At 40.4% G+C, this 27,111-nt stretch overlaps 1 protein-coding gene across 2 annotated transcripts in view; it reads left to right on the top strand.

The window, feature by feature from the left end:
* LOC134347969 (uncharacterized) overlaps positions 1–25,128 on the top strand; it is a 121,859-nt gene extending 96,731 nt beyond the window's left edge. For both annotated transcript variants that reach the window (XM_063050657.1, XM_063050656.1), the window contains exons 17-20: positions 4,769–4,844; positions 12,841–12,925; positions 22,718–22,805; positions 23,080–25,128. In XM_063050657.1, coding sequence (XP_062906727.1) covers positions 4,769–4,844; positions 12,841–12,925; positions 22,718–22,805; positions 23,080–23,187 — 357 coding nt within the window. In that variant the 3' untranslated portion in view covers positions 23,188–25,128. The remainder of the gene's footprint in view (positions 1–4,768; positions 4,845–12,840; positions 12,926–22,717; positions 22,806–23,079) is intronic.
* The last annotated feature ends 1,983 nt before the right edge of the window (positions 25,129–27,111 follow it).

Here is a 27,111-nt window from a genome sequence, read left to right as displayed (position 1 = left end):
AAAGGCAGTAATCTGGGAATTGCTGCTTATGCCACACGACAGTGAGTGTAGTAATAGAATGAGGTGGACGAAAAATGTATGACTGAGGGATTGGAGTGGGGGCAGGAATTCAGATTTCTGGATCATTGGGACCTCTTTTGGGGCAGGCATGACCTGTACAAAAAGGACGGGTTGCACTTGAATCTGGTGGTGGGGACCAATATCCTGGCAGGGAGGTTAGCTGAGGCTATTGGGGAAAGTTTAAACTAGAATTCCTGGGGGATGGGAACTAAACTGAAGAAACAGAGGAAGGGACGGTTGGCTCACAAATAGAAAAATCTTGGATACAGTGAGAGAGGGAGGATAGGCAAGTGATATAGAAGGGATGCGCTCAGACTGATGGTTTGAGATGTGTCTATATTAATACAAGGAGTATCATGAACAAAGCAGATGAGCTTAGAGCGTGGATCAGTACTTGGAGCTATGATGTTGTGACCATTACAGAGAGTTGGACAGCTCAGGGGCAGGAACGGTTACTTAGAGTGCCAGGCTTTAGATGTTTCAGAAAGGACAGGGAGGGAGGCAAAGGAGGTGGGGGCATGGCACTGCTGATCAGAGATAATGTCACGGCTGCAGAAAAGGAGGAAATCGTGGAGGGATTGTCTACTGAGTCTGTGGGTGGAAGTTAGAAACAGGAAGGGGTCAATAACTCTACTAGGTGTTTTTATTAATAGACCACCCAGTAGTAACAGGGACATTGAGGAGCAGATGGGGAGACAGATTCTGGAACAGTGCAGTAATAATAGGGTTGTTGTGATGGGGGATTTTAATTTCCCCAATATTAAGGCCGTAAGACAAAGGAGCAGAAGTCGTCCATTCGGCCCATCGAGTCTGCTCTGCCATTTTATCATGAGCTGATCCATTCTCCCATTTAGTCCCACTCCCCCGCCTTCTCACCATAACCTTTGATGCCCTGGCTACTCAGATATCTATCAATCCCTGCCTTAAATACACCCAATGACTTGGCCTCTACTGCTGCCCATGGCAACAAGTTCCATAGATTCACCACCCTCTGACTAAAAAAATTTCTTCGCATTTCTGTTCTGAATGGGCGCCCTTCAATCCTGAAGTCATGCCCTCTCGTACTAGACTCCCCCATCATGGGAAACAACTTTGCCACATCCACTCTGTCCATGCCTTTTAAGATTCGAAATGTTTCTATGAGGTCTCCCCTCATTCTTCTAAACTCCAAGGAATACAGTCCAAGAGCGGACAAATGTTCCTCATATGTTAACCCTTTCATTCCCGGAATCATTCTAGTGAATCTTCTCTGTACCCCCTCCAACATCAGCACATCCTTTCTTAAATAAGGAGACCAAAACTGCCAACAGTACTCCAAGTGAGGTCTCACCAGCGCCTTATAGAGCCTCAACATCACATCCCTGCTCCTATACTCTATTCCTCGAGAAATGAATGCCAACATTGCATTCGCCTTCTTCACTACTGACTCAACCTGGAGGTTAACTTTAAGGGTATCAATTTAAGGTTTATCGACTTTAACGGTATTGATTTGCATCTCGCTAGAGCAAGGGGTTTAAATGAGATGTGGTTTGTTAGGTGTGTTCAGGAAGCTTTCCTGACACAATGTGTAGATAAGCCTACAAGAGGAGAGGCTGTACTTGATCTGGTATGGGAAATGAACCTGGTCAGGTGTCAGGTCTCAGTGGGAGAGCATTTTGGAGAATAGTGATCACAATTCTATCTCCTTTACCATTGTATTGGAGGGGGATAGGAACAGATAAGTTAAGAAAGCATTTAATTGGAGTATGGGGAAATATGAAGCTATCAGGCTGGAACTTGGAAGCACAAATTGGGAACAGGTGTTCTCGGAAATGTACAGCATAAATGTGGCAAATGTTCAGGGGATATTTGTGTGGTGTTCTGCATAGGTAAAAGATGGTAGGCTACAGGAACTGTGGTGTACAGAGGCAGTTGAAAATCTAGTCAAGAAGAAAACAAAAGCTTGCAAAAGGTTCAAAAACTAGAAAATGATAGAGACCTGGAAGATTATTAGGCTAGCAGGAAGGAGCTTAAGAATGAAAGTAGCAGAGCCAAAAGGGGCCATGAGAAGGCCTTCGCAAGCAGGATTAAGGAAAATCCCAAGGCATTCTACAAGTATGTGAAGAGCAAGAAGATAAGACATGAGAGAATAGGACCAATCAAGTGTGACAGTGGAAAGGAGTGTATGGAACCGGAGGAGATAGAGGAGGTACTTAATGAATACTTTGCTTCAGTATTCACTACGGAAAAGGACCTTGGCGATTGTAGGGATGACTTGCAGTGGACTGAAAAGTTTGAGCATATAGACATTAAGAAAGAGGGTGGCTAGAGCTTTTGGAAAGCATCAAGTTGGATAAGTCACGGGGACTAGATGAGATGTATCCCAGGCTACTGTGGGAGGTGAGGGAGGAGATTGCTGAGCCTCTGGCAATGAACTTTGCATCATCAATGGGGATGGGAGAGGTTCTGGAGGATTGGAAGGTTGCATATGTTGTTCCCTTATTCAAGAAGGGGAGTAGAGATAGCCCAGGAAATTATAGACCATTGAGTCTTACTTCAGTGGTTGGTAAGTTGATGGAGAAGATCCTGAGAGACTGGATTTATGAACATTTGGAGAGGCATAATATGATTAGGAATAGTCAGCATGGCTTTGTCAAGGGCAGGTCGTGCCTTGTGAGCCTGATTGAATTTTTTGAGGATGTGACTAAACACATTGAAGGTAGAGCAGTAGATGTAGTGTATATGAATTTTAGCAAGGCATTTGATAAGGTACCCCATGGAAGGCTGATTGAGAAAGTAAGGAGGCATGGGATCCAAGGGGACATTGCTTTGTGGATCCAGAACTGGCTTGCCCACAGAAGGCAAAGAGTGGCTGTAGACGGGTCATATTCTGCGTGGAAGTTGGTGACCAGTGGTGTGCCTCAGGGATCTGTTCTGAGACCCCTACTCTTCGTGATTTTTATAAACGACTTGGATGAGGAAGTGGAGGGATGGGTTAGTAAATTTGCTGATGACACAAAGGTTGGGGGTGTCGTGGATAGTGTTGAGGGCTGTCAGAGGTTACAGTGGGACATCAATAGGATGCAAAACTGGGCTGGGAAGTGACAGATGGAGTTCAACCCAGATAAGTGTGAAGTGGTTCATTTTGGTAGGTCAAATATGATGGCAGAATATAGTATTAATGGTAAGGCTCTTGGCAGTGTGGAGGATCAGAGAGACCTTGGGGTCCAAGTCCACAGGACACTCAAAGCAGCTACGCACGTTGACTCTGTAGTTAAAAGGGCATACGGTGCATTGGCCTTCATCAATTGTGGGATTGAGTTTAAGAGCTAAGAGGTAATGTTACAGCTATATTGGACCCTGGTCAAACCCCACTTGGAGTACTGTGCTCAGTTCTGGTCGCCTCACTACAGGAAGGATGTGGACATTATAGAAAGGGTGCAGAGGAGATTTACAAGGATGTTGCCCAGATTGGGGAGCATGCCATATGAGAATAGGTTGAGTGAACTCGGTCTTTTCTCTTTGGAGTGATGGAGGATGAGAGGTGACCTGAGAGAGGTGTATAAGATGATGAGAGGCATTGATTGTGTGGATAGTCAGAAGCTTTTTCCCAGGGCTGAAATGGCTAGCAGAAGAGGGCACAGTTTTAAGGTGCTTGGAAGTAGGTACAGAGGAGATGTCAGGGGTAAGCTTTTTACGCAGAGAGTGGTGAGTGCGTGGAATGAGCTGCCAGTGACAGTGGTGGAGGCGGATACAATAGGGTCTTTTAAGAGGCTCCTGGATAGGTACATGGAGCTTAGAAAATTAGAGGGCTATGGGTAATCAGAGGTAATTTCTAAAGTAAGTACATGTTTGGCACAGCATTGTGGGCCGAAAGGCCTGTATTGTGCTGTAGGTTTTCTGTGCTTCTATATACTAGTACAGAGCTGACAAAATTTCTTTCAGATTTATGAATGATCTCAGTGGCTTCTAACTGTAACAACTCTACTCAAAGGGAGGGAAAGTGATGTTGGGAAAGAATATTTGCCATGAATTGGTTAAAGGAGAATTAACAAAATAGTTTTTTTTTATGCCAGGCTGTTACTAGAGGAAAAAGCTTTGAGTCTTGATGTGTGCAGTGAACTTTTTGATGCCATTACTCATGTTTATTTCTTTACATAGTGTTTGTGGTGTAGACTGTTAAGAATTGGATCTTAGCAATAGGATTGTTTTGTAGTCGGCAAAAAGGAGATATCCTGAGGAAATCCCAGACTACAGTGTCCACAAGTGGGAAGCATCTTCACTCCAGATAGGTTCCCAGTCAATTATCTTAAAGGTCTTGTATCCACTCCTCTTCTTGACCTTGTAGCTGAATGTTTCTCCTCCGAGACTCACAAGCCAGCCTCAAGAACTTACTGATCTCCTCTGAGTCCTTTTATATACGGTACACGATGCTTACAAACATATTTGCATATTTATTATGATGTAAAGGAAACCAGTCTGTCTGCCAGTGCAGCTATAGAACAGAATTTTTTTTAAATTGTAGTATATATTACTTTTTTTCAGGGTGGAACTGAGGTTCAGTGATTGGACAATGAGGTGGGTGTTGGGTGAGGAAAGCATCTTTTGTTAATCTCTCCACACCTATTCCATATGTCCTTCTCTATGCATCTTTGTATTAAACCCAGATTTTCACTTCAGTAAACAAAGGACCTTATTTCTTTATCTTTTTCTTCTTTCCTCCTCATAGGCTTGTCGTCAACGATCACGGGCTATGCATTTTCTGAAAGAAATTTTCAAAGATGTGCAATGTATCATTACACCAGGTAAAGCAATTCTTTTGAACAATACAAAGTAAAGTCAAATTCTAAATTAAATCACTGTGTCCGAATTGTTCAGTAAAAATGACCCTAAAAGTATTTAAATCAATGCTTTAAATTTATATTTGTGACTGAATTTTAGTGTTTTGACTTGGTATTCATGAGATGACTTCTGTAGGTCCCTGTCATGTTTTGTAACATCTCTGACCCTTTTTACTTTTCTCTCTCTGGATCTACTCTTTCTTTGCCACATACTTTCTTTCCATCGCATCCTTCCTTTTTCTTCTAGTTTGTGCATCTTGATCTTGGGAAGTTGCGCCTAGTTCACTGGTATTCTCTTATTAATTCCTCTTTTGTTTCCTTTACGGTCTGATCTGTCCTTTTAGTTTCTGGATCCACAACATCATCTGATGAATCTCCTGTTTTCATATTTCCATTGACACCCTCTATTTTTGGCCTTTCATTCTTCCATCTGGGCTTTGGTCCTCGCAACTACTTTTACAAGCAGCTTTTTGTCTCCCACTTGAAGTTCATGTGTTATCCTCAATGCACACAGAGTAGATTCTGGTTCTTTACACTCACAAAAGCTGAATGTTTGAAACTTTCCTGAAGCCCAATGAACTCTCTTCCAGCTTTTTCAAAAAAAACACTACATTTTGCAAGGAACTGCCCAATTAACATATCAGAAGCTTTCTCAGATACATTGTCTACAAAAACTGTTGTAGTTAGACCACTGCTTTATCACTTGCATGCTTCCCCTCAGCAGCATGGTCCAATATGCTTCCCAACCAGAGGCACAGAGATTGGCATCAACACCTGTTTCTCCTCTGGCGAATAGTTCATGGTGTACAGCACGGAGACTGTTGTAGCATCATCCAGTACCTTTCTTAATTCACTTTCAGTTCACTTCATTGCAGAGGATGTGGCATGCAAATGGAGGATGGATCTCCAATCAAGTTGTAGTTGTCTTAGCCAATCAGATCCCCGTAATGCTGGTCCTTCTAATTTTACCACATACAAGTACAATGTGGTTTAACAGTTGTTGTATTTCACCGTCATGAATGTCATTCCCACAGGAGTTATCTTTTTCTCCAGTATAAGTTCTTAGTTGGATATCTGCAAGCTTTGGTTTAGTATCCTTGAAATGCCTCTCAAACTCATTTTTTGGAATGAATGAAACAGTTGCACCAGTGTTCAATTTCATTTGAATTAGTTTGCCATTCACTTCTGATGTAAGCAGCATTACTTGTCTCTTGTTAGTTTCCAAATTGTAAATCTCAAGTGTAGCCAATCCTGAGTCACTCTCATCATTATCAGCATACAGATTAGTGCTCTTTTTGAAACTGCAACTTGACTTTTGACTTTCACTTTCCTGTGCAGTCCATTTATTTTGACTGCCCGGCATGTTCTTTGTATGTGACCTATTTTGTTGCATTTTCTGCAAGTTTCGCGTTTAAATCTGCATTATTCTGGAGTATGTGAGCCCCTGCCACAATAGTAGTACAATTTGTTTAGCCAGGCAGGTTTCTGTCCACTGCTTGTTCCATTGCAAGTTGTGCTTCAGTTAGGGGCCATTTTCTTATAAGATTCCACAAACTAAATGATTTCTCAGTGTGTCACTCAGCCCATCACTGAACTGACAATGCTCCGTCTCTTCAATTCAGCTACAGACACTGAAATGGACTCCCCTTCTTTCTGATTCTGTTATGAAACCTTAAGCATCCTGCAATCAACAATGGCTTTGGTTCTAAATGTTCCTGCATCACTTTGACAATAGTAAGAAAGCTCATTTCTGCAGTTTTGATCGGAGCAGCCAAACTTTGAAAGAAATTGTATGCCTTTAAAACTCATGACTTCAGCAAAACCGGTACTCACTTCTCATTGGCTATTTCATTGTTCCAATAGCTCAGTATACATGAATCAATCTCATCAGTCTTTCCAATGTCGCCAGTGTTACGTACCCCGTAACTGGGTTGCCAAACCAGCAGAAATGGATCACTCAGTTGGAGTCTGGATTACTAGAACTAAGAAAGTTTTATTAAAGAAACAAGCAACACAGTAATCGAAAGGATAATAAATGCAACAGTTCAGCGATGATGAACACACATGTGCACAGAATTAAGATAACAGCATCAATCAAGCTCTATCTTTGTCTAGGGGTAAATGACCAAATTTCAAAGTGACTCAAAGTTCAGTCCAGTTTAGTAGTTCAGTTCGCAGTAATCGTTGCCATGGCGATGGACAACGTGGGGGGAGAGAGAGAGAGAACAGGAACAACTGATCATTCAGACACGGCTTCACTCACAGACCGGCGATGTGGCTCACAAGCAGCTTTTGGGCAGGTCCTTGGTGATGTCACCTGAGGTCACCGACTGTGACCCCTCCTCCAGATGCGGTCGATCCTCTGCAGTGAACCCGGCACCCAAGCAAGGGCGGACACACACCGGGTTCCCGCTGATCGTACCTTTCCACCCTGGCCGTTGTCTGGTACTTCCCACCGACTCGTGAGAGGCGTACCGCTTCCAGGGTCTCGTTACCTTGGGTGGCGTGTGTCCTGCCTTAGCGAACCTGTCCCTTTTTATCCCCCTGCTGGGGCATCGCCTGTCCACCACTTCAAACAGTTCAGGGTTCAAAGGGGGAGCCGCTCCAGACAGCTCTCTCTCCCGTCCCTTCATTACACATCTCCAGACGCTGCTCCATTGTTCCTTATCTCTCCTTCCCCTGAGGGCAGGTGGCAGACCACTTGCTGATGTCACTGATGCTAACCCAGGCCAGCAAACATTTTAATTTTATGTGTATTCTCGTCACACCAGCCATTTCTGATTGTATTTTTAATGATTATTATCACCCAGTACTCACTCTTTATGAACTTTGAATTCTTCTGTTTATGGCCTTTTTTTTAACTCAATGGCTGTGTGTGTGCTGGGCTGTTTCTGTTAAATTCAACCTTCCTCCAAGTGTTTTTGTTTTTAGTTCGCACGTCTCTCTCTTTATTTTAAATCTTGTTATTAATTATTATTGAAAATCAACAACAGAGAAAAATACATCAAAATAATCAAATAACATATCCATATGTAGAACAAGAGTAAAACTATCAACCAGGCTGAACAGTATATCAATAATAATCAAAAAACAAAATATTAAAGCTTTTTTTTGGAAAAAAGGAAAGAAAGAAAAAAAGAACCCTTACTAATTAAAACAGAGAAAACCCCTAATAACTAAAAAAAAGGGGGAAAAACCCCCATTTGGAGCATAAACCCAGAGCTATGTGCCATACAAACTTCCATAAAAAAAAGACATCAAACCGCCAACCAAATCCATATAAACAAGCATCAGAAAAGGACCATCTTTATTAACTCAAGTCAAATGATAATAATGGGCAAAAGAACCCCACCTTTTCTCAAAGTCAAATTTAGGATCAAAAGTTCGACTTCTAATTTTTTCTAAACTAAGACATAACATCACCTGAGAGAACCATTGTATCAAAGTGGGAGCAGAGGCATCTTTCCATTTTAATAAAATAGCCCTTCTAGCCAATAATGTGACAAATGCAATTACGTATTGGTCAGATATAGAAATACCGTGAATATGTTGAGGAATTATACCAAACAAAACTGTCAATTTATTAGGTTGTAAATTGATTTTTAAAGCTTTAGAATTTGTAGAAAAAATAGATTTCCAAAATTGTTTCAATACAGAACATGACCAAAACATATGTGTCAATGTAGCTATCTCAGTTTGCATCTATCACACTATTTACATTAGGAAATATTTTAGACAATCTCTCCTTTGTCAAATAATAACAATGTACAATTTTAAATTGAATTAGAGAATGACTGGCATAAATCAAAGAGTTAACCAGCTTCAAAATTCGCAACCGATCCTCTGTTATCAAGGTCATATTAAGCTCTCTTTCCCAATCTTGCTTAATCTTAAGTAGTTATCCTGTTGTAATAGTAAATTATAAATTTCCCAATAAAACCTTCCACTAAAGGGTTCATTTTTAAAATAATGTCTAACAGGTCAGAGTCTTGTATATATGGAAAATTACTTAACTATTCTTGTAAGAAATGTCTGACCTGAAGATATTGCAAAAAATGTGAATATGAGAGAGAGTATTTAGTTACTAATTTCTCAAAGGACATCAATCGACCTTCTTGAAACAAGTCCATAAAGAAAAAAATTCCTTTATTCCTCCAAAGAGAAAAGGTACGATCACTAAGTGAAGGTTTAAATAAATAGTTTCAATAAATTAAACTAAAAAGGTTAAATTTTTTAAGATTAAAAAACTTACCAAACTGTACCAGATTCGTAATGATTGATTAATCATAGGATTTATATTTAGAATAGAAATTTTGGCTAATTGTAGAGGTAAAGGAGCTCCTAATAATGAAGTTAAATGAAATTGTTTCACAATTTTCAATTCCAAGTCAACCCAAGGTGGTCGTTCCTTTTTATCAGTCCAATATAACCAAGAACACTCATAACGTATATTAACCGCCCAATAATACATTCTTAAATTAGGCAAAGTAAGACCTCCATCCTTTTTTAATTTTTGTAAATGACATTTTCCAATTCTTGGTCTTTTATTATTCCAAACAAAAGATGAAATAATAGAGTCAACCTGATCAAAAAACTTATTAGTTAGAAAAATAGGAATGTTTTGAAATACATATAAAAAATTTTGGTAAAATCATCATTTTAACTGCATGAATTCGACCTACTAACGAAAGTGTAAGTGGATTCCATCTAGAAAAAAATTGCTTCATAAAATCCACTAAGGGAACTAAATTAGCTCTATAAAGGTCTCCATAATTTTTAGTGATGATAATACCTAAATACTTAATTCATAACTTTTAGAGGAATGTCATCATATATAGAAGCGGAATCATTTAAAGGAAATAATTCACTTTTATGCAGGTTTAATTTATATCCTGAAAACAATCCAAATTCATTTAATAATTTCAATAAGCTAGGAACAGATTCTTCGGGATTCGAAACATAAACCAGAAGATTATCCGCATAAAGGGAGATCTTATGAATAGTCCCATTTATAGAAATTCCTTGAATATTTTTAGCTTCACGAAGTGCAATAGCCAAGGGTTCCAACATCAAGTTAAATAACAGAGGACTTAACGGACATCTTTGTCTCGTACCCCGGGAAAGTTGGAAAAAGGGGGATCTACAGTTATTAGTGATAACAGTGGCAATAGGGCTTTTGTATATCAATCTAATCCATTTATTAAAATTAGTGCCAAAGCTAAATTTCTCTAAAACTTTTAATGGATATTTCCATTCAACTCTATCAAATGCCTTTTCAGCATCTAGAGAAACCACACATTGGGGAGTCTTAGAGAGGGATGAGTATATAATATTTAACAATCTCCGAGTATTAGAAAAAGAATAACGGCCTTTTATAAAACCCGTTTGATCCTGAGAAATAATTTTAACTAGTATATTCTCCATCCGATTAGCCATTATCTTTGAAAGAATTTTGGCATCCACATTTAATAATGAAATAGGTCTATATGAAGCACAATCAGTAGGGTCTTTATCTTTCTTAAGAATTAAAGAAATAGAAGCTTCATAAAACGTGGAAGGTAATTCTCCTAACAGAAAAGAATCTTTAAGCATTTCCAACATATAAGGAGTAAGCAAATCTTCAAATTTTTTATAAAATCCTACAGTAAAACCATCCAATCCAGGAGCTTTACCAGATTGCATTGAAAGAATAGCTTTCTGAATTTCTCTTTCAGTAAAAGCAGCATCAAGAATTTGCTGATCTTCAACAGATATTCTAGGAAAATCAATCTTTTGTAAAAAGGCATACATATTAGAAGGGTCAGCTGGAAACTGAGATTTATAGAGTTCACTGTAATAGTCTTAAAAACTTTTATTAATATCTTCATAATTACAAGCTAAACTACCATCTCCCTTACGAATTTTAAAAATTTGTCTTTTAGCTCTAACCGCTTTAAGTTGAGATGCTAATAGCTTGTTACTTTTATCTCCAAACATATAAAATTGACTTTTTAATTTAAGCAAATTTCTTTCAATAGGATAAGTTAATAGTAAATTATATTGTGATTGAAGTTCAACCCTTTGTTTAAATAAATCAACATTAGGAGAAACTGCATAACTATTATCCAGATCTTTAATTAGTTTGGAAATTCTATCTAACTCTATTTTTGTCTGTTTCTTAAGTTTAGGCAAATAAGATATTATCTGACCTCACAAATGTGCTTTGAGTGTATCCCATATAATCAATTTTGAGACATCTCCTGTATTATTAACAAGAAAGAAATCTTTTATCTGAATCTCTATAAATTTAACAGTCCGAACTTTGTAATAAACTTTCTGGAATGCGCCAAGGCAAGTTTACATTACTAACATCATTTAACTCAAAAGTTAAGCTTAAAGGCGCATGGTCCAAGACTGCAATAGTATCATATTCACATTCCTGGACTTTGGACAAAAATCGGAAATCAGCTATAAAATAATCAATTCTCGAATATTTATTATGAACATGTGAATAAAAAGAATAATCTCTGTCATTAGGATGTAAATTTCTCCAGATATCTATCAAACCATAATCAGTTAAAAAGGAATTAATAAGTGTTGCTGAACAACTCAGAAGCTGCTGGTTGGTTGAACTTTTGTCAATCAAAGGGTTTAAACAACAGTTGAAGTCACCTCCCATTAGCAGCATATATTCATTTAAGTCTGGTAATAAACCAAATATGTTTTTAAAAAAGGAAGAATCATCTACATTAGGTCCATATAGATTAACCAGGACAATTTTTCTATTACAAATTGTTCCTTTAATAATTAAAATTCTACCATTATTATCTGAAACAATGTCTTCTTGAATAAATAAATTATTAGATTTAATAAAAATAGATACTCCCTTTGTTATATTTTGACAAGTAGCATGGTATCAAAGGCCCTTCCATGTATTAAAAAATCTATTTTGATTGCCTGTTCTGATATGCGTTTCTTGAACAAAAATTATATCTGGCTGGAATCGATTAATAACTTTAAATGTCTTCCTTCGCTTAATAGGGGGATTATTGGACAAATAAATGAGATCTGGTGTTATTTCTTAGCAGTTGCATTGCCTGGAATGAGACTTCTGAGGCTTAAAATGAATTTTCAACACTTAATAATTCTTTAGGCTGGGTTTGCCTGATTGTTGGTTTGCAAGATTTCTGCAATTGTGTTTCTGGACCTTGAGTTTGGGATAAACAGTTTGAATGAAACTTTGGGGTTTGCCCTTGGAACTGAAAAGGGCACCTAAAGAATATAATAGGATTGTCGTCTGTTTAACTTGTTCTCTGATCACCCTAATTCTATAGGCACAAAGTAAACATGTCCATTACAAGATGCCCCTTCTACTTCATGGTGATATAATAAAGTTCCTTAGAATTTCAAGAACAATCATTATATTTAATAGAGTCGTGATGTTTGCTGCCATCTTGAAGTGGGTGATAATGTTGGAACAAAATAACGGCAGATGCTGAAAGTCTGAAATAAATGAGAGGGAGCAATCTGTCAGTGTTCAGCAGGCTAGGCAGTATGTGTGGAGGGAGAAACAGGGTTAAGGCTTCGGGTCAATGGCTCTTCAATATTAACTCTCCAGAGATGCAACTTAACCCCAGCATTTTCCATTTTTATAATAGGAGATTTCCTTTGTCCTAAGAACCCAGGCATCAGTTGCAACTACAGTTTATTATGTCCAAGATATAAAATGGCAGCTGAGTTTCAGTGTTGTATCTGTTGTAAGGGATCGCTTCATCATCCTGCTCATAGTTGAGCGACTAATCTGTGACTCTCGGGATAATAACTACAAATAGCATCATTGCGTGCATGGGACATCTAACGCCGTCAAGTGGAAATTTTCTTTAAAAATAAGAAGCAAATTTGTTACCAGTTTTATACAGGTAATCTCCATTTGGTTATGTTATTCATGTTTTATATTGTTAATCATTTGGTCCATTTCTAGCGATACCCAGCACTGCTCCACCTTCTAAATCCCTTGACTTCAGTTACGGTTGCAGTGATCTTCATATGCTTTACAGCACAATAAGGTAAATGTGAGCAATTAAAGGATAAGAATCTCAGGTAAGGGATACCAAAAGGGAAAATCTGAAGTACGGTTAAAAACGTATGGGTGTGCTAATGATGAAACAGATGGTGCAACGAAGCAGACAGCTGGCTTTATTTTAGAAGCTGAAAATCTGGAGATTTTCTCCACTATACTTTGTGTGGTCATGCTCTGCCTCTCCTGACAAGTTGTCTCCTTTCACAAACAAGAAAATCTGCAGATGCTGGAAATCCATGCAACACAGACAAAATGCTGGAGGAACTCAGCGGGCCAGGCAGCATCAATGGAAAAGAGTACAGTCGACATTTCGGGCTGAGACCCTTCAGCAGAACTGGGGGGACAAAAGATGAGGAGTAGAGTTAAAAGGTGGGGGGAGGGGAGAGAGAAAGACACAAGGTGACGGGTGAAACCTGAAGGGGGAGGGATGAAGCAAAGAGCTGGGAATTCAATTGGTTTAAGAGATACAGGGCTGGAGAAAGGGGAGTCTGATAGAAGAGGACAGAAGGCCATGGAAGGAAGAAAGAAAAGGGCGAGGAGCACCAGAGAGAGCGAAGGGCAGACAAGGAGATGAGGTGAGAAAGGGAAAAAGGGATGGGAAATGGTGAGGTGGGGGGCCATTACTGGAAATTCAAGAAATCGATATTCATGCCATCAGGTTGGAGGCTCCACAACTTCTCAAACTTCCACCATCTCCAATGTGATCCCATCACCAAGCACATCCCTCCCCGCTCCCCCACCCCCCACTTTCTGCTTTCTGTAGGGATCACTCCCTATGAGACTCCCTTATCCATCGTCCCTCCCCACTGATCTCCCTCCTGGCACTTATCCTTGCAAGTGGAACAAGTGCTACACCTGCCCCTACACCTCCTTCCCTCACCACAATTCAGGGTCACAAACAGTCCTTCCAGGTGAGATGTTGGGGTCGTTTACTGTGTCCAGTGCTCCCGATGTGGCCTCCTGTATATCGGTGAGACCCGACGTAGCTTGGGAGACCACTTTGCCGAGCATCTACGTGCCAACCGCCAGAAAAATCAGTATCTCCCAATGGCCACCCATTTTAATTCTCATTCCTATTCCGATATGTCAGTCCATGGCCTCCTGTACTGCCACGATGAGTCCACACTCAGGTTGGAGGAGCAACACCTTATATTCTGTCGGGGTAGCCTTCAACCCTGTGGCATGAACATCGATTTCTTGAACTTCCAGTAATGGCCCCCCTCCTCTCCTTCACCATTCCCCATCCCTTTTTCCCCCTCTCACCTTATCTCCTTGCCTGCCCATCGCCTCCCTCTGGTGCTCCCCCCCCCTTTACTTTCATGGCCTTCTGTCCTCTCCTATTAGACTCCCCCTTCTCCAGCCCTGTATCTCTTTCACAATCAACTTCCCAGCTCTTTATTTCACACCCCCCCAAGTTTCACCCATCACCTTGTGTTTCTCCCTCCCCTCCACCACCTTTTAAATCTACTCCTTATCTTTTTCCCTCCAGTCCTGACGAAGGGTCTTGCCCAAAATGTTGATTGTACTCTTTTCCATAGCTGCTGCCTGGCCTGCTGATTTCCTCCAGCATTTTGTGTCTGTTGCTTAAGTTGCTTTCTTTGTGCATCTTTTCTTGTTTTGTCTGATATATATGGAAAGACATCTTTGCCATAGAGGGAGTACAAAGAAGGTTCACCAGATTGATTCCTGGGATGGCAGGACTTTCATATGAAGAAAGACTGGATGAACTGGGCTTGTACTCGTTGGAATTTAGAAGATTGAGGGGGGATCTGATTGAAACATATAAGATCCTAAAGGGATTGGACAGGCTAGATGCAGGAAGATTGTTCCCGATGTTGGGGAAGTCCAGAACGAGGGGTCACAGTTTGAGGATAGAGGGGAAGCCTTTTAGGACCGAGATTAGGAAAAACTTCTTCACACAGAGAGTGGTGAATCTGTGGAATTCTCTGCCACAGGAAACTGTTGAGGCCAGTTCATTGGCTATGTTTAAGAGGGAGTTAGATATGGCCCTTGTGGCTACAGGGGTCAGGGGGTATGGAAGGAAGGCTGGGGCGGGGTTCTGAGTTGGATGATCAGCCATGATCATAATAAATGGCGGTGCAGGCTTGAAGGGCCGAATGGCCTACTCCTGCACCTATTTTCTATGTTTCTATGTTTCTATTATCACATCACATTAGTTTGTTAATCTAGGAACTTGGTGACTCCAATGCAGAGATTTTAACCTTCAGCTCTTTATCTTTAACCTTCTCCTGTAACTTATTTCAGCCCTAAACTTCTCAATCCTTGCACACCCAGGAGCAGAACTCCCTGTCCCTAACTATCTGTCTTCCTTGAATCCCTCTTTTACCCACATACCTCCTCTCCTAATTTAACCACAGTATAATTTCAAAATGTTTATCCTTCAAATTGTCAACCGTTACGTCCTGATCTGAGCCTCTCGAGTTCTTTCTCTGCACCTTTTTATTTGCTTAACAGTTCTTTCACCCATGACTTTTCATTAAAACCATTGCCATGCTTCCTGGATTAAAAAGATTGTTTCAGATGTCCTGGAACATAAAGCTTTGTCTTAAAGAGCAGATCTGCCAGAGAAGTTGAAACAGGGAAAAAGGACTGGTGTCCTCACAAGAGGCAGGATAGGAAGAGGTGTAGTCTAAATAGCTGTGGGCGTCAGTATGTGATGTAAGTCATATATATGTTGTAACTGGGTTAACTGTCTGGGCATGCCCCTCTGCTGACTGCCCCTGTGGCTCCTCCCACAGATTCCTGTATAAAGGTGTTTCGCCTTGCCCCTCCCCCTCAGTACGGGGGCAGACACTCAGCTTGGAGGTCGTATTGTACAGCGAATAAAAGCCTTTCAGTATTTTACCCAACTTCACTCTTTTGGAGTTATTGAAGGTGCTTCAATATGTCTCTCTGTGTTAGCCATCTTGCCTCTTCACTCTGTCTTGATGCAGGGTTTTGGTCCAAAACATTGACTGTTTCTTTCCTGCCCCATTGCTGCTTGACCTGATGAGTTCTTCCAGCAGGTTGTATGTTGTTATTGTGTCTTTTCTTTCTGCAGTGTTACTCTAATATCACAGTAAAAAGGTACCAATTGTTTAATAGTTGGAAGAAACTTAATTAACATCAGGAAAGTTGGTGGGGGGGGGGAGCACTAGAGAAAATTAAAAGGACTGAAATGAGAAATGCCTCCTGGATGCAATGTTCTGCATCCCAGATTTTCAGATGGAGTATCTCCAGAGATTGTGTATGCATTAATGATGCTCTTTTTGAAATCCTCTGGTTCCAGGTCTGTCCCAGGGTAAGAGACACTAACAGATGTGGCACTGCTGTATAAGAATGGCTGCCGAGAGAAAACTATGGGATTGTAGAGCAAACAACAGGAATTCTGCAGATGCTGGAAATTCAAGCAACACACATCAAAGTTGCTGGTGAACGCAGCAGGTCAGGCAGCATACAGTCGATACAGTCGACATCTCAGGACGAGACCCTTCGTCAGGACACTGCTGCGTTCACCAGCAACTTGGATTGTAGAGCAGTTATCCTCCTGTTCGTTGCTGGCAATTGCTAGCCCTGCCTTTAAGAGAATGGAATGTGGGGACTGTGGAAACAATAACATAATATGAAGAATGAAGATGGTTTTATGAGGAGAAATTAATATTTGATAAATCAAATGATTTTCTGAAGACTTTGTTAGCAGGATAGGTAAGAGTTAGATAGCAGTTGGACAATCTACACCAGGAATGTGTGAAAAGAGCTACTTTTTAATCGAGATTTTGATGGCAGAGTTTTGCCGCGGTATTTCTGAGTTGAGGAGTGACCAATCAGCAAGAGGGGTTCGTTAGAAAGGGCCAATAAAATAATTCAAGTACAAGCAGAGCGGCCAGTCGTTAGAGTGGCTTTGGCTGAGATCAGGCTTGGGTGAGGTAAATTGTTTAGGAAGTTTCTCTCTCTCTCTCCCCCCCAATCCCTCTCTCCCTCTCTCTCCCTCCCTCTCACTTCATTCCCCATCTGTCAGTGCATATAGTGAGAATGGCTCCAGGGGCAGTGTTTTGTACTGTGTGTGGGATGTGGGAAGTCTCCAGATAAACGCATCTCCACCAGGTGCACCAAGTTGCAGCTCCTCAGAGCAAGTATTAAGGAACTGGAGCTGCAGCTGGATGACCTCTGACTCGTGCAGTAGAATGAGGAGGTGATACAGGAGCTACAGGGAGGTTGTCATCCCAAGCTTGCAAGAGACGGTTAGGTGGGTGACTATCAGGAGAAGGAGGGAAAACCAGTGCAGGGTACACCTCTGGCCATTCCCCTCAATAAGTGTATAACTTTAGGTACTATTAAGGGAGATGGTCTACCGGTGAGAGCCATTGGGTCTGGTGCTCTGGCTCAAAAGAGCAGAGGTGAAGACTACAGTGTTGATAGGAGATTTCATAGTCAGAGGAACACAGACGAGGTTCTGTGGGCGCGATAGAGACACCTGGATGGTACGTTGCCTCCCTGGTGCCAGGATCAGGGATATCTTGGATTGTGTCCATGGCATTCTCAAGGGCGAGGCTGAGCAGATAGAAGTCTTAGTACATATTGGCCCAAATGACATAGGTAGGCAAGGTGAAGAGGTCCTGAAAAGAGGTTTTAAGGAGCTAGGTAGAAAGCTGAGAAACAGGACCTCCAGGGTAGTAATCTCTGGATTGCTGCCCATGCCACGTGCCAGTGAGGGTAAGAATAGGATGATCTGGCAGGTAAATGTGTGGCTGAAGAACTGGTGCAGGGGGCAGGGGTTCAGATTTGTGGATCATTGGGTTCTCTTCTGGGGAAGGTATGACCAGTACAAAGGGGATAGGTTACAAGCAGGCTTGACAGAGATGTTTAGGTGGGTTTAAACTAATTTGGCAAGGGAATGGGAACCAGAGTGATAGTGCAGAAGATGAGGTAGCTGGTTTACCAACAGAGGCAGTGTGTAGTGAGACTCCTAGCAAGGAGAGGCTGATGATCAGGCAAAATTGCAGTCACCAGGGTGAGCTGCAAAATAAAAGGTGGACAAAATCGGAAAAAGGTGAATACGAGACCAAAGGTGTTATATTTGAATGCACACAGTATACAAATAAGATGGATGAATGTGTAGCACAGGTACAGATTGGCATGTATGATGTTGTAGGCACCACTGAATCATGGCTGAAAGAAGATTATAGCTGGGAGCTTAATGTCCAAGGATACACATTGTATCAAAAGGACAGGCAGGAAGGTAGAGGGGGTGGCTTTGCTCTGTTGGTTTAAACAAAAATGAAATTAAATCATTGGGAAAAGAGTGACATAGGATCAGGAGGTGCTGAATCATTGTGGATAGAGCTAAGAAACTGCAAGGGTAAAAAGACCCTGATGGGAGTTGTATACAGACCCCACCCTCCCCAAACGGTAGTATGGATGTGGTCTACAAGTTACAATGGGAGATTGAAACTGCATGCGAAAAGGGCAATGTGACAATAGTCGTGGGGGATTTCAATATGCAGGTGGATTGAGAAAATCAAGTTGGTGCGGGATTCCAGGAAGGGGGGGGGGGTTTCTAGAATGTTGTGAGATGGTTTTTTAGAGCAGCTTGTGGTTGAGCCCTCTAGGGGATCAGCCGTTCTGAATTGGGTGTTGTGCAATGAATTGGAGTTGATTACAGTGTGTAGGGTAAAAGAACCCTTAGGGGCAATGATCATAAGATTGAATTCACCCTGAAATTTGAGAAGGAGAAGCTAAAGTCAAATGTATCAGTATTACAGTACAGTAAATGGAATTACAGAGGCATGAGAGAGGAGTTGGCCAGTATTGATTGGAAAAGAACACTGGCAGGGATGACAGCAGAGCAACAATGGCTGGAATTTCTGGAAGCAATATGGAAGGCACAGGATATATACATCCCGAAGAAGAAATGTTCTAAAGGCAGGATGACACACTCATGGCTAACAAAGGAAGTCAAAGCCAACATAAACGCAAAAGAGAGACATATAATAGAGCAAAAATTATTGGGAAATTAGAGGATTGGGAAGCTTTTCAAAAACCAACAGAAGGCAACTAAAAAAGGTCATTAAGAAGGTATAGATGGAATACGAAAGTAAGCTAGCCAATAATATTAAAGAGGATACTAGAAGGTCTTCACATACATAAAGTGTAAAAGAGAGGTGAGACTGGGTATCAGACTGCTAAAAAAAATGATGCTGGAGAGGTAGTAATGTGGGGGGGGAGACAAAAATGGCAGACGAACTGAATAAGTATTTTTTTATCAGTCTTCACTGTGGAAGGCACGCGCAGTATGATGTAAGTTCCAGGTGTCAGAGGTTGGGAAGTGTGTAAAGTTGCAATAACTAGAAAGAAGGTTCTTGGAAAACTGAAAGGTCTGAAGGTATACAAGTCATCGGACCAGATGGTGTACACACCAGGGTTCTGAAAGTGGTGGCTGAAGAGATTGTGGAGGCATTAGTGATGATCTTTCAAGAATCTCTAAACTCTGGAATGGTTATGGAAGACTGGAAAACTGGAAAACTGCAATTGTCACTCCACTCTTCAATAAGGGAGAGAGGCAGAAAAAGGAAACCAGAGGCCAGTTCGTCTGACCTCTGTTTGGGAAGATGCTGGGGTCGATTTGTTAAGGATATGGTTTCGGGGTGCTTGGAGGCGCATGATAAAATAGGCCGTAGTCAGTATGGTTTCCTCAAGGAAAAACCTTGCCTGACAAATCTGTTAGAAATCTTTGAAGAAATAACAAGCAGGATAGACAAAGGAGACTAGCTTGATGTTATATACTTGGATTTTCAGAAGACCTTTGACAAGGTGCCACACATGGGTATTACAGGAAAGATTCTTGCATGGATAAAGAAGTGTTTGATTGGCGGGAGGGAAAGGGTGGGAATAAAGGGAACCTTTTCTGGTTGGCTGCGGGTGACTGGGGGTGTTCCACAGGGGTCTGTGTTGGGACAGCTTCTTTTTAGGTTACAGGTCAATGATTTGGTTGATGGAATTGATGGCTTTGTTGAAAAGTTTGCAGACAATCTGAAGATGAGTAGAGGGGCAGGTAGTTTTGAGTAAATAGAGAGGCTGCAGAAGAACTTGGACAGATTAGGAGAATAGATAAAAGTGGCAGATGGCATACAGTGTCGGGAAGTGTATGGTCATGCACTTTGATAGAAGAAATGAAAGGATTGACTGTTTTCTAAATGAGAGAAAATACAAAAAAAAAATTGAGGCACAAAGGGATATGGGAGTTCTTGTGCAGGATTCCCTAGAGGTTAATTTGCAGGTTGAGTCTGTGGTGAGGAAGACAAATGCAACATTGGCATTAATTTCAGGAGGACTAGAATATAAAAGCAAGGATATACGTTGAGACATTATAGAGCACTCATGAGGCCTCACTTGGAATATTGTGAGCAGTTTTGTGCCTCTTAGAAAGGATGTGCTGAAACTGGAGAAGATTCAAAGAAAGTTCATGAAAATGATTCCAAGCTTAAACAGTTTGTCATATGGAGAGCATTTGATGGCTCTGAGCCCGTATTCACTGGAATCTAGAAGAATGAGGGGTGACCTCATTGAAACCTATTGAATGGTGAAAGCCTTTGATAGAATGGATATAGACAGGATGTTTCCTATGGTGGGAGAGTCTGAAACCAAAGGACACAGCCTCAGAATAGAGAGGCGTCCTTTTAGAATGGAGATGAGGAGGAATTTCTTCAGCCAGAGAGTGATGAATCTGTGGAATTCTTTGCCACAGACAGCTGTGGAGGCCAAGTCTTTATGTATATTTAAGGCAGAGGTTGAAAGATTCTTGATTGGTTGGGGCATGAAGGGATACTGGGAGAAGGCAGGAGATTGGGGCTGAGAGGCAAAATGGATCAGCCAAGATGAAATTGCCTAATTCTGCTCCTATATCTTGTAAGGAAGGACCATTAGATGTACATAGTCTGGATTTTTGAAAGGCTTTGATAAGATACCACACTAAAGATTGAGGGTAATACATTAGCATGGCTAGAGAACTGGAATCAGGGAGTAGTAATAAAGAGGTCATTTTCAGGTTGTAACCTGTTACTGTGAGCTACACATGGATCTGTACTGGGGCATCAGCCACTCACAATTTATATTAATGACACGGATAAAAATATAGATGCAATCCATTCAAGTTTTCCGATGGCATGAAGCTTTACAGAAGACCCAAATAGTTAAAGGAAATTGACAACTTAAATGAGGGGGTAAGCAGGTACCAGTTTGAGTATTAAGTGAAGGAACATTTGAGGTTATTTTAGTGGAAAGAATTTAAAATGTATAGTAATTAAATGATGAGAAGGTGTGCTGGCTCTTGAGACCCTAAAATTAAACATGCAAACAAAAGTAACAAGGAAGGTAAAAACATGTTTGCCTTTGTTGCAAGGGAATTGGAGTGTAAATTTGGTACATGTTAATAAGATTTGACTGAGTTTAGTTGATCTGAAGGACTGTATGCAGTTTTGGTTGGTGTTTGAACCTTCCAAGTTGTGCATTGCTTAGATTGGTTCTCCTATGAAGAGAGAATGAGCAAGACTAGTCAACACTCATTGGAGTTTAAAAACTGAGAGGTAATTTCTTTTATGACATATAGTAGACAATTCTGAGAAAGACTGATGTGGTAGAAGCCAAGAGTTGATCTTTTTTCTGCCTACGGTATGCAAAAATAGGGGATATTGGGGTGTGCGGGGTTGTGGGGGGGGGGAACAGGGAATGAAGTAACAAAAAATAAAATATGGGGAGGTTTGGGGGGGAAGCATTCTCCCTCAGGGAGATGACCATTTTATACTGATGAGGAACATTTTAAATTGCATGTTGTGTTGTGAATTGTGTTTTCTCTACATCCAGAGAGACAAGGATGCTCAGTAGATGAGGTTTTTAGACACTCACTGAGTCAGAGGATATGGGCATTTGTTGGCTATGTGGGCATGAACCACAATGTCAGCCATGATTTTACTGAAGAGGCAGTATGGCATATTACAGAGAACATAGAACAGCACAGCACAGCACAGGATGGGAATAAACTGTTTGCCTCATGATATCTACATTGAACATGATGCTGAATTAAACTAAGTTTCTTCTGCTTCTACATGAACTGCCATCTGGCCATTCACTGCCTATTCATGTGTTTATTTAACAGTCTGTCAAATGCCACTATCATATAATATACCTTTACTGTTCATCTCCTTTGCACTGCAATATTAAAAGGGATAATGAAAGGAAAGAACAGGAATTCTGCAGATGCTGGAAATTCAAGCAACACATATCAAAGTTGCTGGTGAACGCAGCAGGCCAAGCAGCATCTGTAGGAAGAGGTGCAGTCGACGTTTCAGGCCGAGACCCTTCGTCTGACGAAGGGTCTCGGCCTGAAACGTCGACTGCACCTCTTCCTAATGAAAGGAAAGAGACAGATTGTGGCTGTATCTAAATGTTAAAAATTAATATTTTTATTCCTATATTATACCAAAAATTTTAAGTTCTTTGCCTTCTGGCCTTAAAAACTTGGATAATTTATTTAACATTTTTACACATCCTTGGACAGAACATCATAAGTTCAATTAAACTTTGTACAGTACAGTTGGAAATCTCCATTATCTATCATCTACAGCTTACTGATCTATACACCGCTCTTAATTGTTATTACATGCAGTAATTGGGTATACAGTGAAAACCATGAATAGAATGACAAATGAAATTCATTATTAAGTTGACATTATGAAATGATAAATCTTACATCTAAAAGGCAGTTTCCTTTTCTTCATTTCAGATTCATGCAGCTTGCAAATCTCACAGGAATTCCCTCTCTCGTGGTTCCTGTTGGATACAGCTCCTCTGGTCTACCCATTAGTCTTCAGGTAATGTCACCTTCCTTCTCTTGGATACTTGCTTTTCATTGTATGAATTGACTCAATAGGAAGATGGTGTTTTTTGATATGACATATTGTACACTTTTTACCGCTGTCTTAATGCCCAGCTCACCAGCTGTATTTCCAGTTGTCTTGCACTAAGCCATGGGAGCACTAAAGCTGAACTGCCATTGGAATGTCATACTTCGATCACTTGGTCTGTCTTGTAATAGAAAAAAGTATCATGTGCGGTTACAATAATAATTCTAATCCTCCCTCCCAGATTATGAGTAAATGGTGGGACGAAGCAATTCTTTTCCGGATGGGATTGAAGGTGGAACAGTTCCGTACTGAAACTAAGAAACCTCAGGTTTACTACGATCTTCTGTAACAAAGCATGAAATACAAGATGGTCTTTGTTTTGTAGTTTGGAGCCAATTCTCCCTATGTACTCTTTTTAAAAAAAATCAAACAAGCCATATACTGTTAACTTAAAGCCTGTCTATTTATGCTTTCACTTCATTACCCGCGGCTGTGTCTCCAGTTTATTTGTCCCAATACACTTGTTGGATTGTATAAGAATACAGATTAGTTAGCTGAAGCATAGCTGATAAACCATTTATTTTGCCGATTACCTCTTGTCAGAGTCAGACAGCATGGAACCGGTCTCTTGTCCCCTCTGTCCATGTTGATGGAGGAGCCTACCAGAGTTAGTTCCATTTCTCTACGCTTGGCCCACATCCCTCTTAAATCTTTCCTGCCCAAATGCCTTTGGAAGGTTGTAATTGTGCCCATCTCTACCACTTCTTCCAGTAACATATATCCACCACCCTCTATGTGAAAAACACACCTCTCAGGTCTCCTTTAAATGAGACCATAAGATGTAGGAGCAGAATTAGGCCATTCAGCCCATCATGTCTGCCCTGTCATTCAATCATGGCTGATTTATTTTTACCCTTGATCTCATTGTTCTGTCTCCTCCCTAGAATTTTTGATGCCCTTACTAATCAAGATCTTAGCAACTTCTCCTTTAAATATACCCAGCGACTTGTGGCAATGAATTCCACAGATTCACCACCCTCTGGTTAAAGAAATTTCTGTTTCTCTCTGTGTTCTAACGGGAATCTCTAGTCTGAGCTGTGCCTTTTGGGCCTAGACACTCCCACGTTTGAAAACATCCTCTCCACGTCCACTGTATCTAGGCCTCTCAATGTTTCAGTAAGGTTTCCCTCACGCCTCCACCCCCATTATTCTAATAAACTCCAGCAAGTACAGCTCAAGAGTCATTGCCAGATTTTAACATTTTTATTCCCCGGATCATTCTGGTGAACCTTGAGAAATCTTTCCCCTGTCAACTTAAACTGATGCCCTCTCTAGCTTCAGATTTCCTGACCCTAGAGCAAAGATTGTTACTACCATCTTTTCTGTGTTACCGATAACTTTTTCAACCTCCTATAAGATAACGGCTTGGTTCCTTTCAGCAGGGGAAGTAGCCCAGTTGAGTCTATTGTAACAGCACAAATACTGTGATGTCTAGGTATAAAAACGATGCAGCAAGTAAGTTTTTCACAGACACATAGTTACAGCCAACGCTATAAATTATACAAGACAGTGAAGATTGGCTAAACCTGGGTATTAGTACAAGAAAAACACTATCAGAGACCAGTCTATTGTGGTGCAACAGATAACCTGTGGTGTTCCAACACTTGAATAGGATTGGGTTTGTGAGGATCGGTTCAAGAATCTGACGGTTGTAGGAAGGTAGCTGTTCCTGAACCAGATTATGTGAGACTTCAGGGTATTGTCACTCAGCCCATCAGTCCCAGCAACATCCTTGTGAATCTTTTCTGCCCCTTCCTACTGAGAACATTTGTTTAGTTATTGAGAAAATGTATTATGTTTGTGTATGCATAACAAATGTTTGTGGAGTGTGTGACAAGCACAGTGTTCAAATAGACAAAAACTCTTGATATTGGGAACCCAGTTCTAACCTTGAAACTCAATTTTCCTGAACTTCTGGCCCCAGTATTGCCACTTTTTGTTTATTGTAGTTATTAAACACCATAGGCATTAAATTTGGAAATTAAAGAGTTTTTTGTGGCCACTAGTACCTAAAGATATGAAGTATTTACACATCAAAATTTTTAGATTCTGATGATGGATATACTCTTATTTTAAGTTGTTTTGAGTTAAGATAAAATTTACATTTTTTAAACAATTTTAATTTTATCATACAATATTCCTAGGGCAGATCTTTCTGTTTTGGTAAGGCTGGAGGATGATACAGGTTCAACCACCCACCTTTAACTTTCTCAACCTAGACAGCTTACCTTTCTACTGAAAATCCAAAAATACGGCAGACTCAGAAAATCTGAAATAAAAACAGAAAATGCTGTAAATACAAAACAGCTGAGGCAGTCTCTGTGGAAAGAGAAATTGTTTCAGATCTTAGAACTTTCAGCAGCCCGGAGGGAAAGAAACCCAAGTAAATCCAGGTACCAAAGAAATTCAAAGGAAGTATTGAAGTTAATGGGGAGTTAAGATCCTTTTGTCTTATGTGATGCAATGCTTCTGTTGCAAAGTCTACGTCTGGTGTGCCTGCAGGCCGGAATATACAAATCAAAGAATAAGGGGCAAGAGAAAGCAGAAGGAGAATGAGTTATTTGAATTTAGAGAATTTGATATAGAGCCCCTCAGGCTCTGGTATCCTGACAAAATATGAGGTATTGTTTCTGGAACTGGTGCCAGGCATGTTGCAGCCTCCAGAGTTTATTGGACCCCTGCCCAAGGTTAAGGAACACATCTCATCTTTCATCTAGGCGCACAGCAGTCTGAAGGACTTTATGTCCAATCCTCCAAATTTTAGATAACTCGTGCTTTTTTTCTTGTTTGGATCATGACTGATTTTTTTTGTCTTATCACATTTTGTTTGGACCCTTTTTGCCCCCAATTGTATAGCATATGTCAGTAGACCATACTTCTCAACACTAGCAACCCATTGTACAGACCTTAGCAGCCTGATTATTTTACCTTTGTGACACGCAGACACACTGACTCTTCAGCTATTCACACAAACTAGCTTCTCGCTTTCTTAGTTCTGATAAAGGGTGTCAGATCTAAAGCGTTAATTGCTTCTCCTTCTACAGATGCTGAGTGTTTCCAGCATTTTCTGTTTTATTCATTTCTACAGCTATTTAATAGAAAGAAAGACTGACAGGTATATATAACAAGTCATCTATTTGTTAGAAGTCATTCCATTCATGCATTAACGTTGAAAGTACAAGTGAATATTACTTAAGAATGTAGGCTGATATTAAATGATTTGAATGTAAATATCCTATATTGTACCTGTAATGTTTGATGTATTCTATCTATTACTTCATATTGTGATTAAAATGGAATGTTAATAATGAATATAATTTAGCACTGGTGACTGTGAAATATGTTCATTTAAATTAAAAAAAATATATATATATACTATCAGGTTCTTAGGATTTTATCTCTTGCCTTGTCAAAGCATAGAGATTTTTAAAAGGTTTTAGCATTCCCATGCTGGAATTTGAGAATAAAAAGCATAAAATTTAATCAATTCTCTTGAGTGAGATTCCTTGAATGTGGTGCAGTGTATCTTGCCCCTGACTATGAAATTGAGAATTGAGGCCAGTCTCTTCACATTGAGTCCAAACTGGCCGCAACTCTCTTGAGCTGCTTCCGCCTCCAAGCCTGGACATCTCCCACCACGTATCAAAATAGGTTCATTCTTCTTTGAGTTAAAAATTTGATCCTTTTATTGAGGAAGAGTTTACCTACAAAAACATTTTTTTTACTAAGAGCATCTTGCAGCTCTCCATTGTACCAAAAGAAGCTGCAGAGGGTTGTGAATGTAGTCGGCTCCATCTTGAGCACTAGCCTACAAAGTACCCAGGACATCTTCAAGGAGCAGTGTCTCAGAAAGGCAGTGTCCATTATTAAGGACCTCCAGCACCCAGGGCATGCCCTTTTCTCACTGCTACCATCAGGTAGGAGGTACAGAAGCCTGAAGGCAAACACACAGTGTTTCAGGAACAGCTTCTTCCCCTCTGCCATCCGATTCCCAAATGGACATTGAACCTTTGGACACTATCTCACTTTTTCTGTTTTTTTTTGCATGATTTTTAATCAATTTAATATACGTATACTGTAATTGGTTTATTTATTTATTTATTCTCTATATTATGTATTGCAATGAACTGCTGCTAAGTTAACAAATTTCATGACACATGCCAGCGATAATAAACCTGATTCTGATACATTAAATATGCCATCTAATTTGATT

The sequence above is a fragment of the Mobula hypostoma genome, chromosome 6 (genome assembly GCF_963921235.1).
Source record: "Mobula hypostoma chromosome 6, sMobHyp1.1, whole genome shotgun sequence".
Taxonomy (NCBI): domain Eukaryota; kingdom Metazoa; phylum Chordata; class Chondrichthyes; order Myliobatiformes; family Myliobatidae; genus Mobula; species Mobula hypostoma.
The sequence above is the reverse complement of the archived record's forward strand: the minus strand, read 5'-3'. Positions and strand labels throughout refer to the sequence as shown.